At 55.5% G+C, this 14,176-nt stretch overlaps 1 protein-coding gene across 1 annotated transcript in view; it reads left to right on the top strand.

Annotated features, from left to right (window-relative positions):
- VARS2 (valyl-tRNA synthetase 2, mitochondrial) overlaps window positions 1-14,176 on the top strand; it is a 52,262-nt gene that overhangs the window by 22,709 nt on the left and 15,377 nt on the right. The window contains exons 12-20 of the mRNA XM_033084116.1: window positions 385-475; window positions 1,768-1,895; window positions 2,740-2,843; window positions 3,807-3,888; window positions 5,521-5,597; window positions 7,135-7,234; window positions 7,799-7,895; window positions 11,122-11,192; window positions 13,353-13,478. Of these exons, the coding sequence (XP_032940007.1) occupies window positions 385-475; window positions 1,768-1,895; window positions 2,740-2,843; window positions 3,807-3,888; window positions 5,521-5,597; window positions 7,135-7,234; window positions 7,799-7,895; window positions 11,122-11,192; window positions 13,353-13,478 (876 nt within the window). The remainder of the gene's footprint in view (window positions 1-384; window positions 476-1,767; window positions 1,896-2,739; window positions 2,844-3,806; window positions 3,889-5,520; window positions 5,598-7,134; window positions 7,235-7,798; window positions 7,896-11,121; window positions 11,193-13,352; window positions 13,479-14,176) is intronic.

Here is a 14,176-nt window from a genome sequence, read left to right as displayed (position 1 = left end):
GGAGATGGGCGTGGTCTGTGGGCGTGGTTCCCTTGATTAAGCCCCTCCCCTTTCTTGTAGCTCCATGTAAGGACAAATGGGTGTGGCTTGTAAATGGGGGTGTGGCCTTGCTGTAAATGGTTGTGTGGGCGTGGCTTTCTTTATTTGGCCCCTCCCCCTTGGTATCTCCATATAAGGTCAAGTGGATGTGGCTCGTAAATGGGGGTGTGGCCTTACCTTAAATGGTTGTGTGGGCGTGGCCAAGGCAGGGATTGGTCAGGAATGGCTCCACCCCCCGAAGTGGGCGTGGCTTGGCCTGAGGCGGCTCTTAAAGGGCCAGCGCGCGTTCTGGGCGTGGTCGGGGCGTGGCTCGGGGCGTGGCCTGACCTGGCCCCGCCCCCTCAGCACCTCCATGGGCGCCGGGTGCGGCACCCGTTCAGCGGGGCCCTGCTGCCCGTGGTGAGCGACGACAGCGTGGAGCCGGGGCGGGGCACTGGTGAGGGACTGGGGGGGACTGGGGGGGACTGGGAGGGACTGGGAGGGACTGGGAGGGGATTGGGATGGACTGGGAGGGGACTGGGATGGACTGGGATGGACTGGGAGGGAACTGGGAGGGAACTGGGAGGGACTGGGGGGGACTGGGAGGGACTGGGAGGGGACTGGGAGGGACTGGGAGGGACTGGGATGAACTGGGAGGGACTGGGGGGGACTGGGAGGGAGCACTGGGACCAGTTTGGGATTGGAAGGAAAGCGAGGGGTGACACTGAGGTGACACAGGTGACACTCAGGTGACACTGACGTGACACAGGTGACACAGGTGAGGTCACACAGGTGTCACTCAGGTGTCACACCTGTCCCCAGGTGCGGTGGAGGTCACACCTGGGCACAGCCCCCAGGACAGTGGGTGACACTGAGGTGACTCAGGTGACTCAGGTGACACAGGTGACACTCAGGTGACACTGAGGTGACACAGGTGACACTCAGGTGACACTGACGTGACACAGGTGACACAGGTGAGGTCACACAGGTGTCACTCAGGTGTCACACCTGTCCCCAGGTGCGGTGGAGGTCACACCTGGGCACAGCCCCCAGGACAGTGGGTGACACTGAGGTGACTCAGGTGACTCAGGTGACACAGGTGACACTCAGGTGACACTGAGGTGACTCAGGTGTCACTCAGGTGTCACTCAGGTGTGTCACACCTGTCCCCAGGTGCGGTGAAGGTCACACCTGGGCACAGCCCCCAGGACAGTGGGTGACAGTAGGTGACTCAGGTGTCACACAGGTGACACTCAGGTGTGTCAGAGATGACTCAGGTGTCACTCAGGTGTCACTCAGGTGTCACACCTGTCCCCAGGTGCGGTGAAGGTCACACCTGGGCACAGCCCCCAGGACAGTGGGTGACAGTAGGTGACTCAGGTGTCACTCAGGTGACAGTCAGGTGTGTCAGAGATGACTCAGGTGTCACTCAGGTGTCACTCAGGTGTCACTCAGGTGTCACACAGGTGTCACACAGGTGTCACTCAGGTGTCACTCAGGTGTCACTCAGGTGTGTCAGAGATGACTCAGGTGTCACTCAGGTGTCACTCAGGTGTCACTCAGGTGTGTCACACAGGTGTCACTCAGGTGTCACACCTGTCCCCAGGTGCGGTGAAGGTGACACCTGGGCACAGCCCCCAGGACACTGGGTGACAGTAGGTGACTCAGGTGACACAGGTGACACTCAGGTGACACTGAGGTGACTCAGGTGTCACTCAGGTGTCACAGGTGTGTCACACCTGTCCCCAGGTGCGGTGAAGGTCACACCTGGGCACAGCCCCCAGGACCTGGCCCTGGCCCGCGCTCACTCGCTGCCGCTGCTCTCGGTCATCGGCGACGACGGCGCCTTGTGTCCCCCTGGGGGGGGGTGGCTGCAGGTAAAGGGGTGACAGGTGGGACAGGTGTGTGCCCAGGTGTGCCCAGGTGTGCTCTGGTGTGTGACAGGTGGGACAGGTGTGCCCCCAGGTGTGCTCAGGTGTCCCCCTGGGGGGGGGTGGCTGCAGGTAAAGGGGGGACAGGTGGGACAGGTGTGTCCCCAGGTGTGACAGGTGTGACAGGTGTGTGCCCAGGTGTGCTCAGGTGTCCCCCTGGGGGGGGGTGGCTGCAGGTAAAGGGGTGACAGGTGTGACAGGTGTGTCCCCAGGTGTGACAGGTGTGACAGGTGTGTGCCCAGGTGTGCTCAGGTGTCCCCCTGGGGGGGGGTGGCTGCAGGTAAACGTGGGACAGGTGGGACAGGTGTGTCCCCAGGTGTACCCAGGTGTGCCCAGGTGTGCTCAGGTGTGCGAGGTGTGCCCAGGTGTGCCCAGGTGTGCTCAGGTGTGCCAGGTGTGCTCGGGTGTATCCCAGGTGTGTCCCAGGTGTGCTCGGGTGTATCCCAGGTGTCCCCAGGTGTGCCCATGTGTGCTCAGGTGTGCTCAGGTGTATCCCAGGTGTGTCCCAGGTGTGCCCAGGTGTCCCCAGGTGTGTCCCAGGTGTGCCCAGGTGTGCCCAGGTGTGCTCAGGTGTCCCCCTGGGGGGGGGTGGCTGCAGGTAAAGGTGGGACAGGTGTGCCCCCAGGTGTGTCCAGGTGTGCTCAGGTGTCCCCAGGTGTGCCCAGGTGTGCTCAGGTGTGCTCAGGTGTCCCCTCTGTCCCCAGGGTGTCCCCAGGTGTGTCCCCAGGTGTCCCCAGGTGTGCTCAGGTGTGTGCCCAGGTGTGCTCAGGTGTGTCCCCTCTGTCCCCAGGGTGTCCCCAGGTTCCAGGCCCGTCCCCTCGTCGTGGCCGCTCTGGCCCAGCTGGGGCTGCTCCGGGGGGTGCAGGACCACGCCATGACCCTGCCGCTCTGCAGGTACGGCCAGGTGTCACCTGTCACCCCTCAGTGTCACCTGTCACCCTCCCTGTGTCACCTGCCGCTCTGCAGGTACGGCCAGGTGACACCTGTGACACCCCCTGTGTCACCTGTGAGCCCCCTGTGTCACCTATCACCCTCCCTGTGTCACCTGTCAGCCCCCCTGTGTCACCTGTCACACCCCCTGTGTCACCTGGCACACCCCCTGTGTCACCTGTCAGCCCCCCTGTGTCACCTGTCACACCCCCTGTGTCACCTGTCACACCCCCTGTGTCACCTGTCAGCCCCCCTGTGTCACCTGTGAGCCCCCTGTGTCACCTGGCACACCCCCTGTGTCACCTGTGAGCCCCCCTGTGTCACCTGTCAGCCCCCTGTGTCACCTGTCACACCCCCTGTGTCACCTGTCACACCCCCTGTGTCACCTGTCAGCCCCCCTGTGTCACCTGTCACACCCCCTGTGTCACCTGTGAGCCCGCTGTGTCACCTGTGAGCCCCCTGTGTCACCTGTGAGCCCCCCTGTGTCACCTGTCACACCCCCTGTGTCACCTGTCAGCCCCCTGTGTCACCTGCCGCTCTGCAGGTACGGCCAGGTGTGCCCAGGTGACACCTGGCACACCCCCTGTGTCACCTGTCACCCTCTCACCTGTTCCCAGTGTCCCCTCACCCGTCCCTGTCTCATCTGTCCCCACCTGTCCTCACCTGTCCCCTCACCTGTCCCCAGGTGTTCTCTCACCTGTCCCCAGGTGTCCCCTCACCTGTCCCCACCTGTCCCTCACCTGTCCCCAGGTGTTCTCTCACCTGTCCCCAGGTGTTCTCTCACCTGTCCCCAGGTGTCCCCAGGTGTCCCCTCACCTGTCCCTCACCTGTCCCCAGGTGTTCTCTCACCTGTCCCCTCACCTGTTCCCACCTGTCCCCAGGTGTCCCCTCACCTGTCCCCTCACCTGTCCCCACCTGTCCCCGCAGCCGCTCCGGTGACGTCGTGGAGTTCCTGCTCAAGCGTCAGTGGTTCCTGAGCTGTGAGGAGATGGCCCGGGAGGCGCTGCAGGTGAGCTCACCTGGGGGGAAATAACACACCTGGGATACACCTGGGCACACCTGGGGATACCTGGGGGGATGGGAACACACCTGGGGACACCTGGGCACACCTGGTTCCTGAGCTGTGAGGAGATGGCCCGGGAGGCGCTGCAGGTGAGCTCACCTGGGCACACCTGGGCACACCTGGGGGGATGGGAACACACCTGGGACACACCTGGGGGGATGGGAACACACCTGGGCACACCTGGGCACACCTGGTTCCTGAGCTGTGAGGAGATGGCCGGGGAGGCGCTGCAGGTGAGCTCACCTGGGCACACCTGGGCACACCTGGGCACACCTGGGCACACCTGGGGGGATGGGAACACACCTGGGCACACCTGGGATACACCTGGGCACACCTGGGGGGATGGGAACACACCTGGGCACACCTGGGCACACCTCGTTCCTGAGCTGTGAGGAGATGGCCCGGGAGGCGCTGCAGGTGAGCTCACCTGGGCACACCTGGGCACACCTGGGCACACCTGGGGGGATGGGAACACACCTGGGACACACCTGGGACACACCTGGGACACAGCTGGTTTCTGAGCTGTGAGGAGATGGCCCGGGAGGCGCTGCAGGTGAGCTCACCTGGGGGGAAATAACACACCTGGGGGGATGGGAGCACACCTGGGCACACCTGGGCACACCTGGGGGGGAAATAACACACCTGGGATACACCTGGGACACACCTGGGGGGGAAATAACACACCTGGGATACACCTGGGCACACCTGGGACACACCTGGGGGGGAAATAACACACCTGGGACACACCTGGGCACACCTGGGGGGGAAAACACACCTGGGATACACCTGGGGGAGCTCACCTGTCCCATCTCACCTGGCCATGTCTCAGCTGTCTCACTTCTCCATGTGTCACCTGTCCATCTCACCTGCCTCGGCTGTTCTCACCTGTCCCACCTGTTCCTGTCTCACCTGTCTCACCTGTCTCACCTGTCTCACCTGTCCCACCTGTTCCTGTCTCACCTGTCCTTGTCCCACCTGTCTTCACCTGCGTCTCACCTGTCTCACCTGTTCCTGTCTCATCTGTCTCACCTGTATCTTACCTGTCTGTATCTCACCTGTATCTCACCTGTCTCACCTTTCTCACCTGTCTCACCTGTCTCACCTGTTCCTGTCTCACCTGTCTCACCTGTATCACCTGTATCTCACCTGTCTGTATCTCACCTGTATCTCATCTGTCTCACCTGTATCACCTGTCTCACCTGTCTCACCTGTCTCACCTGTATCACCTGTCTCACCTGTCCTTGTCTCACCTGTCTCACCTGTCCTTGTCTCACCTGTCTCTCCCCTGTCTCACCTGTCTCACCTGTCCCTCTCTCACCTGTCTCTCCCCTGTCTCACCTGTCCTTGTCTCACCTGTCTCTCACCTGTCCTTGTCTCACCTGTATCTCACCTGTATCTCACCTGTCTCACCTGTCCTTGTCTCACCTGTATCTCATCTGTCTCACCTGATCCTTTCTCACCTGTCTCTCCCCTGTCTCACCTGTCTCTCACCTGTCTCACCTGTCCTTGTCTCACCTGTCTCACCTGTCCTTGTCTCACCTGTCTCACCTGTCTCTCACCTGTCTCACCTGTCCCCAGGCCGTGACGTCGGGGCGGCTCCACCTGGTTCCCAAATTCCACGAGAAGAACTGGAAGAGCTGGATGGAGAACGTGGGGTGAGGGGGGGACAGGTGAGGGGGGGACAGGTGAGGGGGGGACAGGTGAGGGGGGGGACAGGTGAGGGGGGACAGGTGAGGGGGAGGGGACAGGTGAGGGGGGGGGACAGGTGAGGGGGGGACAGGTGAGGGGACAGGTGAGGGGGGACAGGTGAGGGGGGGACAGGTGAGGGGGGGACAGGTGAGGGGGGGACAGGTGAGGGGGGGGACAGGTGAGGGGACAGGTGGGACAGGTGAGAGGGCGACAGGTGAGGGGACAGGTGAGGGGGGGACAGGTGAGGGGGGGACAGGTGGGGGGGGAGGGGACAGGTGAGGGGGGACAGGTGAGGGGGGGACAGGTGAGGGGGGGGGGACAGGTGAGGGGGGGACAGGTGAGGGGGGGGACAGGTGAGGGGGGACAGGTGAGGGGGGGACAGGTGAGGGGGGACAGGTGAGGGGGGGACAGGTGAGGGGGGGACAGGTGAGGGGGGGACAGGTGAGGGGGGGACAGGTGAGGGGGGGACAGGTGAGGGGGGACAGGTGAGGGGGGGGACAGGTGAGGGGGGGACAGGTGAGGGGGGGACAGGTGAGGGGGGGACAAGTGAGGGGGGACAGGTGAGGGGGGGGGACAGGTGAGGGGGGGGGACAGGTGAGGGGGGGGGACAGGTGAGGGGGGACAGGTGAGGGGGGGACAGGTGAGGGGGGGACAGGTGAGGGGGGGACAGGTGAGGGGGGGGGACAGGTGAGAGGGGACAGGTGAGGGGGAGGGGACAGGTGAGGGGGGGACAGGTGAGGGGGGACAGGTGAGGGGGAGGGGACAGGTGAGGGGGGGACAGGTGAGGGGGGGACAGGTGAGGGGGGGACAGGTGGGGGGGGACAGGTGGGGGGCTCAGGTGTTTAGGAGAGGTCTCAGGTGCGTCTTAGGTGTCTCTGGGCGTGTCCCAGGTGTGCCCAGGTGTGCTCAGGTGTGCTCAGGTGTGTCCCAGGTGTCTCTGGGTGTGTCCCAGGTGTGCTCAGGTGTCTCCCAGGTGTCTCTGGGTGTCTCTCAGGTGTCTCTGGGTGTTTCCCAGGTGTGCCCAGGTGTTTGGGTGGGGTCTCAGGTGTCCCTGGGTGTGGCCCAGGTGCGCTCAGGTGTGTCCCAGGTGCTCTGGGCGTGTCCCAGGTGCGCCCAGGTGTGCTCAGGTGTCTCCCAGGTGTCCCTGGGCGTGTCCCAGGTGTGCCCAGGTGTTTGGGTGGGGCTCTCAGGTGTCTTTGGGCGTGTCCCAGGTGCGCCCAGGTGACCCCCAGATGTGCCCAGGTGTACCCAGGTGCTCTGGGCGTGGCCCAGGTGTACTCAGGTGTGCCCCAGGTGCTCTGGGTGTCTCTCAGGTGTCTTTGGGCGTGTCCCAGGTGACCCCCAGATGTGCCCAGGTGTGCCCAGGTGCTCTGGGCGTGTCCCAGGTGCGCCCAGGTGTCTCTGGGTGTGTCCCAGGTGTACCCAGGTGCTGTGGGCGTGTCCCAGGTGCGCCCAGGTGACCCCCAGGTGCACCCAGGTGACCCCAGCCCCTCCCCCCCGCAGGGATTGGTGCCTCTCCCGCCAGCTCTGGTGGGGTCACCGCGTACCTGCCTACCAGGTGAGGGAGCCCCCGGGAGCCCCAGGAGCTGCAGGTGTGGCCCAGGTGAGTCCTCAGAGTGCCCAGGTGTGCCCAGGTGTGCCCAGGTGTGCTCAGTTGTGTGCCCAGGTGTGTCTCAGGTGTGCTCAGGTGTGCCCAGGTGTGCCCAGGTGTGCTCAGGTGTGCCCAGGTGTGCTCAGGTGTGCTCAGGTGTGCCCAGGTGTGTCTCAGGTGTGCCCAGGTGTGTCTCAGGTGTGCTCAGGTGTGCCCAGGTGTGCTCAGGTGTGTCACAGGTGTGCTCAGGTGTGCCCAGGTGTGTCTCAGGTGTGCTCAGGTGTGGCTCAGGTGTGCTCAGGTGTGCCCAGGTGTGCTCAGGTGTGGCTCAGGTGTGGCTCAGGTGTGCCCAGGTGTCCCCAGGTGTGCACAGGTGTGCCCAGGTGTCCCCAGGTGTGTCCCAGGTGTCTCAGGTGTGTCTCAGGTGTGTCCCCAGGTGTCCCCAGGTGTCCCCAGGTATCTCAGGTGTCTCAGGTGTCTCAGGTGTGTCCCCAGGTGTCTCAGGTGTCCCCAGGTGTGTCTCAGGTGTCCCCAGGTGTGTCTCAGGTGTCTCAGGTGTCTCAGGTGTGTCCCCAGGAGGGTCCCTGGTTCGTTGGCCGCAGCGAGGCCGAGGCGCGGGCGGAGGCGGCCGAGACCCTGGGCTGCTCACCTGGGCAGGTGCAGCTGCAGCAAGGTGAGACCTGGAGGGTCCCCAAATTTGGGGTTTGGGGTTTGGGGTCTCACCTGGGCAGGTGCAGCTGCAGCAAGGTGAGAATGGGGGGGGTTGGGATCCAAAATTTGGGGTTTGGGGCTCACCTGGACAGGTGAGACTGGGGGGGTTTGGGATCCAAAATTTGGGATTGGGGCTCACCTGGACAGCTGAGAATGGGGGGCTTGGGATCCAAAATTTGGGATTGGGGCTCACCTGGACAGGTGAGGCTGCAGCAAGGTGAGACCTGGAGGGTCCCCAAATTTGGGGTTTGGGGCTCACCTGGACAGGTGAGACTGGGGGGGGGGTTTGGGATCCAAAATTTGGGGTTTTGGGGTTTGGGTGCTCACCTGGACAGGTGCAGCTGCAGCAAGGTGAGACTGGGGGGTTGGGATCCCAAATTTGGGGTTTGGGGCTCACCTGGACAGGTGAGGCTGCAGCAAGGTGAGATTGGGGGGGGGTTTGGGATCCCAAATTTGGGGTTTGGGGTTTGGGGCTCACCTGGGCAGGTGCAGGTGCAGCAAGGTGAGAATGGGGGGGTTGGAATCCAAAATTTGGGATTGGGGTTTGGGTGCTCACCTGGGCAGGTGAGACTGGGGGGGTTTGGGATCCAAAATTTGGGGTTTGGGGCTCACCTGGACAGGTGAGACTTGGTGGGGGTTTGGGATCCAAAATTTGGGGTTTGGGGTTTTAGGATCCCCAAATTTGGGGTTTGGGTTGGGGGCTCACCTGTACAGGTGAGACTGGGGGGGGGGTCGGGGTCCCAAAATTTGGGGTTTTGGGGTTTGGAGATCCCGAAATTTTGGGTTCGGGGTTTGGGATCCCCAAATTTGGGGTTTGGGGATTTGGGGATCTGAAATTTGGGATTTGGGGTTTGGGTTTTGGGATCCCCAAATTTGGGATTTTGGGGTTTGGGGTTCCTGAAATTTTGGGTTTGGGGTTTTGGGGTTTTGGGATCCCAAAATTTGGGGCTTTGGGATTTGGAGATCCCGAAATTTTGGGTTTGGGGTTTGGGATCCCCAAATTTGGGGTTTGGGGATTTGGGGATCTGAAATTTGGGATTTGGGGTTTGGGATTTTGGGGTTTTGGGATTTTGGGGTTTGGGGATCCCAAAATTTGGGATTTGGGATTTTGGGGAACCTGAAATTTGGGAGTTTGGGGTTTTGGAATTTGGGATTTTGGCCTTCCAAAATTTGGGGTTTGGGATTTTGGGGTTTTGGGATTTTGGGGATCCCGAAATTTTGGGTTTGGGGTTTTGGGATTTTGGGGTTTGGGGTTCCTGAAAATTGGGGGTTTGGGATTTGGGGATCCCAAAATTGGGGTTTGGGATTTGAGATTTGGGGTTTTGGGGTCCCAAAATTTGGGATTTGAGGGTCGGGGATTCCCAAAATTTTGGGTTTGGGGTTCCTGAAATTTGGGATTTGGGGTTTGAGGGTCACAAAATTTGGGGTTTGGGATTTTGGGTTCCCGAAATTTTGGGTTTGGGGTTTTGCAATTTGGGATTTTGGGATGCCCAAATTTGGGATTTTGGGGTTTTAGGGTTCCTGAAATTTTGGGTTTGGGGTCTTGGGGATCCTGAAATCTGGGATTTGGGGTTTGGGATTTTGGGGTTTTGGGGTTTTGGGGATTGGGGATCCCAAAATTTGGGGTTTGGGGTTTTGGGGAACCTGAAATTTGGGAGTTTGGGATCCCCAAATTTGGGATTTTGGTGTTTGGGGAACCTGAAATTTTGGGTTTGGGGTTTTGGAATTTGGGATTTTGGCCTTCCAAAATTTGGGGTTTGGGATTTTGGATTTTGGGATTTTGGGGATCCCGAAATTTTGGGTTTGGGGTTTTGGGATTTTGGGGTTTGGGGTTTCTGAAATTTGGGGGTTTGGGATTTGGGGATCCCAAAATTGGGGTTTGGGATTTGAGATTTGGGGTTTTGGGGTCCCAAAATTTGGGATTTGAGGGTCGGGGATTCCCAAAATTTTGGGTTTGGGGTTCCTGAAATTTGGGATTTGGGGTTTTGGGGTTTTGGGATCCCAAAATTTGGGGCTTTGGGATTTGGGGATCCCGAAATTTTGGGTTTGGGGTTTGGGATCCCCAAATTTGGGGTTTGGGGATTTGGGGATCTGAAATTTGGGATATGGGGTTTTGGAATTTGGGATTTTGGGATGCTCAAATTTGGGATTTTGGGTTTTTACGGTTCCTGAAATTTTGGGTTTGGGGTCTTGGGGATCCTGAAATTTGGGATTTGGGGTTTGGGATTTTGGGGTTTTGGGGTTTTGGGATTTTGGGGTTTGGGGATCCCCAAATTTGGGATTTTGGGATTTTGGGGAACCTGAAATTTTGGGTTTGGGGTTTTGGAATTTGGGATTTTGGCCTTCCAAAATTTGGGGTTTGGGATTTTGGATTTTGGGATTTTGGGGTTTGGGGTTCCTGAAATTTGGGGGTTTGGGATTTGGGGATCCCAAAATTGGGGTTTGGGATTTGAGATTTGGGGTTTTGGGGTCCCAAAATTTGGGATTTGAGGGTCGGGGATTCCCAAAATTTTGGGTTTGGGGTTCCTGAAATTTGGGGTTTGGGGTTTGAGGGTCACAAAATTTGGGGTTTGGGATTTTGGGTTCCCGAAATTTTGGGTTTGGGGTTTTGCAATTTGGGATTTTGGGGTTTGGGGATTCCCAAAATTTTGGGGTTGGGTTTTGGGATTCCTGGAATTTGGGATTTGGGGGTTTGGGGATTCCCAAATTTGGGGTTTTGGGATTTTGGGGAACCTGAAATTTTGGGTTTGGGGTTTTGGGATTTTGGGGTTTGGGGTTCCTGAAATTTGGGGGTTTGGGATTTGGGATCCCAAAATTGGGGTTTGGGATTTGAGATTTGGGGTTTTGGGGTCCCAAAATTTGGGATTTGAGGGTCGGGGATTCCCAAAATTTTGGGTTTGGGGTTCCTGAAATTTGGGATTTGGGGTTTGAGGGTCACAAAATTTGGGGTTTGGGATTTTGGGTTCCCGAAATTTTGGGTTTGGGGTTTTGGAATTTGGGATTTTGGGGTTTGGGATTTTGGGATTTTGGGGTTTGGGATTTTGGGATTTTGGGGTTTGGGATTTTGGGATTTTGGGGTTTGGGAATTTGGGATTTTGGGGTTTGGCATCCCGAAATTTTGGGTGTGGGATTTTGGAGTCCCCAAATTTGGGGTTTGGTGACATTTGGTGACATTTTTGTGTCCCCAGACCCCGATGTTTTGGACACCTGGTTCTCCTCTGCCCTTTTCCCCTTCGCTGCCCTGGGCTGGCCCGAGCAGGTGAGACCCAAAAGTGTCCCCAAATGTCCCCAAAATGTCCCTAAATGTCCTTAAAATGTCCTTTAATGTCCCCAAAATGTCGTTAAATGTCACTAAAATGGCCCAAAATGTCCCTAAAATGTCCTTAAATGACCCCAAAATGTCCCTAAAATGTCCCTAAAATATCCTTAAATGTCCCTTAATGTCCCCAAAATGTCATTGAATGTCCTTAAAATGTTCCTAAATTTCCTGAAATGACCCCAAAATGTCTCCAAATGTCCTTAAAATGTCCGTTAATGTCCCCAAAATGTCATTGAATGTCCTTAAAATGTCCCTAAATGTCCCCAAATGTCCCCAAATATGCTTGAAATGTCCTTAAATGTCCCCAAAATGTCCCAAAATATCCTTAAAATGTCCCTAAATGTCCTTAAATGTCCCTAAAATGTCCCAAAATGTCCCTTAAATGTCCCCAAATGTCCCAAAATGTCCCAAAATGACCTCAAAATGTCCTTAAATGTCCCTAAAACGTAATTAAATGTCCCCAAAATGTCCTCAAATATTTTTGAAATGTCCTTTAATGTCCCAAAATGTCCCAAAATGACCTCAAAATGTCCTTAAATGTCCCTAAAACGTAATTAAATGTCCCCAAAATGTCCTCAAATATTTTTGAAATGTGCTTTAATGTCCCAAAATGTTCCTAAAATGTCCCTAAATGTCCCAAAATGTCCTTAAAATGTTCCTAAATGTCCCTAAAATGTCCTCAAATTTTCTTAAATGTCCCAAAATTTCCTGAAATGACCCCAAAATGTCCCAAAAGTGTCCCCAAATGTCCCCAAAATGTGCTAGAATGTCCCTAAAATGTCCTTAAATGTCCCCAAGTGTCCTTAAAATGTCCCTAAATGTCCCTAAAACGTCCCTAAATATTCTTAAAATGTCATTAAATGTCCTTAAAATGTCCCCAAATGTCCCCAAATGTCCCCAAATATGCTTGAAATGTCCTTAAATGTCCCCAAAATGTCCCAAAATATCCTTAAAATGTCCCTAAATGTCCTTAAATGTCCCTAAATGTCCTTAAATGTCCCTGAATGTCCTTAAAATATCCTTAAATGTCGCAAAATGTCCCAAAATGACCCCAAAATGTCCCTAAAATGTCCCTAAAAGTCCCCAAAATGTCCCTAAATGTCCTTAAATGTCCCTAAAATGTCCCTAAATGACCTCAAAATGTCCTTAAATGTCCCTAAAATGTAATTAAATGTCCCCAAAATGTCCTCAAATATTTTTGAAATGTCCTTTAATGTCCCAAAATGTTCCCAAAATGTCCCTAAATGTCCCTAAAATGTCTCAAAATGTCCCAAAATAGCCTTAAAATGTCATTAAATGTCCTTAAATATCCCCAAATGTCACTAAAATGTCCCCAAATGTCCCAAAATGTCCTTAAAATGTCCCTAAATGTCCCTAAAATGTCCTCAAATGTCCTTAAATGTCCCAAAATTTCCTGAAATGACCCCAAAATGTCCCAAAAGTGTCCCCAAATGTCCCCAAAATGTGCTAGAATGTCCCTAAAATGTCCTTAAATGTCCCCAAGTGTCCTTAAAATGTCCCTAAATGTCCCTAAAACGTCCCTAAATATTCTTAAAATGTCATTAAATGTCCTTAAAATGTTCCTAAATGTCCCCAAATGTCCCCAAATATGCTTGAAATGTCCTTAAATGTCCCCAAAATGTCCCAAAATAGCCTTAAAATGTCCTTAAATGTCCTTAAAATATCCTTAAATGTCCCAAAATGACCCCAAAAGTCCCCAAAATGTCCCAAAATGTCCCTTAAATGTCCCTAAAATGTAATTAAATGTCCCCAAATGTCCCTAGAATATCCTTAAATGGCCTCAGAATGTCCCCAAGTGTCCTTAAAATGTCCCTAAACGTCCTTAAATGTCCCAAAATTTCCTGAAATGACCCCAAAATGTCCCAAAAGTGTCCCCAAATGTCCCCAAAAATGTCCCTAAATGTCCCTAAATTTCCTTAAAATGACCCCAAAATGTTCCTAAAATGTCCTTAAATGTCCTTAAATGTCCTTAAATGTCCCCAACATGTCCCCAAATATTTTTGAAATGTCCTTTAATGTCCCTAAAATGTCTTTTTCTGTCCCTTTTTGTCCCTTTTTTGTCCCTTTCTGTGTCCCCAGAGCGCGGATTTTGGCCGTTTTTACCCCAATTCTGTGCTGGTGACGGGCAGTGACCTCCTGTTCTTCTGGGTGGCTCGGATGGTGATGCTGGGACAGCGGCTGACAGGACAGCTGCCATTCCAAAAGGTCCCCAAATGTCACAAAATGTCCCCAAAGTGTCCCCAAGTGTCACCTGGGGGTCTCAAAATGGCCAAAAATGGCCAAAAACGGCCCCAAAATGGCCAAAAATGGCCCAAAAATGACCCCAAATGGCCCAAAAGTGACTTCAAGTGTCACCAGATGTCATCAGGAAGTCTTAAAATGCCCCCAAGTGTCCCCAAAGTGTCCCCAAGGGTCACCAGGGGTCACCAGGGGTTCTGAAAATGGGCAAAAACAGCCCCAAAATGGCCAAAAATGGCCCCAAAATGGCCAAAAATGGCCCCAAATGACCCAAAAATGATCCCAAATGTCACCAGGGATTCTCAAAGTGGCCCAAAAATGTCCCCAAGTGTCACCAGATGTCACCAAATGTTACCTGGAGTCCTCAAAGTGACCAAAAACGGCCCAAAATGGGCCAAAAATGACCCCAAATGTCACCAGAAATTCTCAAAATGTCCCCAAAAATGTCCCCAAGTGTCCCCTGTGTCCCCTCTTCCCCCTCTTCTGGTGCCTGGGGGGTCCCTGTCCCCATTTTTGGTGTCCCTGGTCCCAATTTTGGGGTCCCTGTGTCCCCTGTCCCCATTTTCAGTGTCCCCAATCCAAATTTTGGGGTCTCTGTCCCCATTTTTGGTGTCCCCAATCCCATTTTTTGTGTCCCCAATCCCATTTTTGGGGTCCCTGGTGTC

The sequence above is a fragment of the Catharus ustulatus genome, chromosome 36 (genome assembly GCF_009819885.2).
Source record: "Catharus ustulatus isolate bCatUst1 chromosome 36, bCatUst1.pri.v2, whole genome shotgun sequence".
In the NCBI taxonomy this organism is placed as follows: Eukaryota; Metazoa; Chordata; class Aves; order Passeriformes; family Turdidae; genus Catharus; species Catharus ustulatus.
Note: the sequence above shows the minus strand (reverse complement) of the source record. Positions and strands in the feature narration are given on the sequence as shown.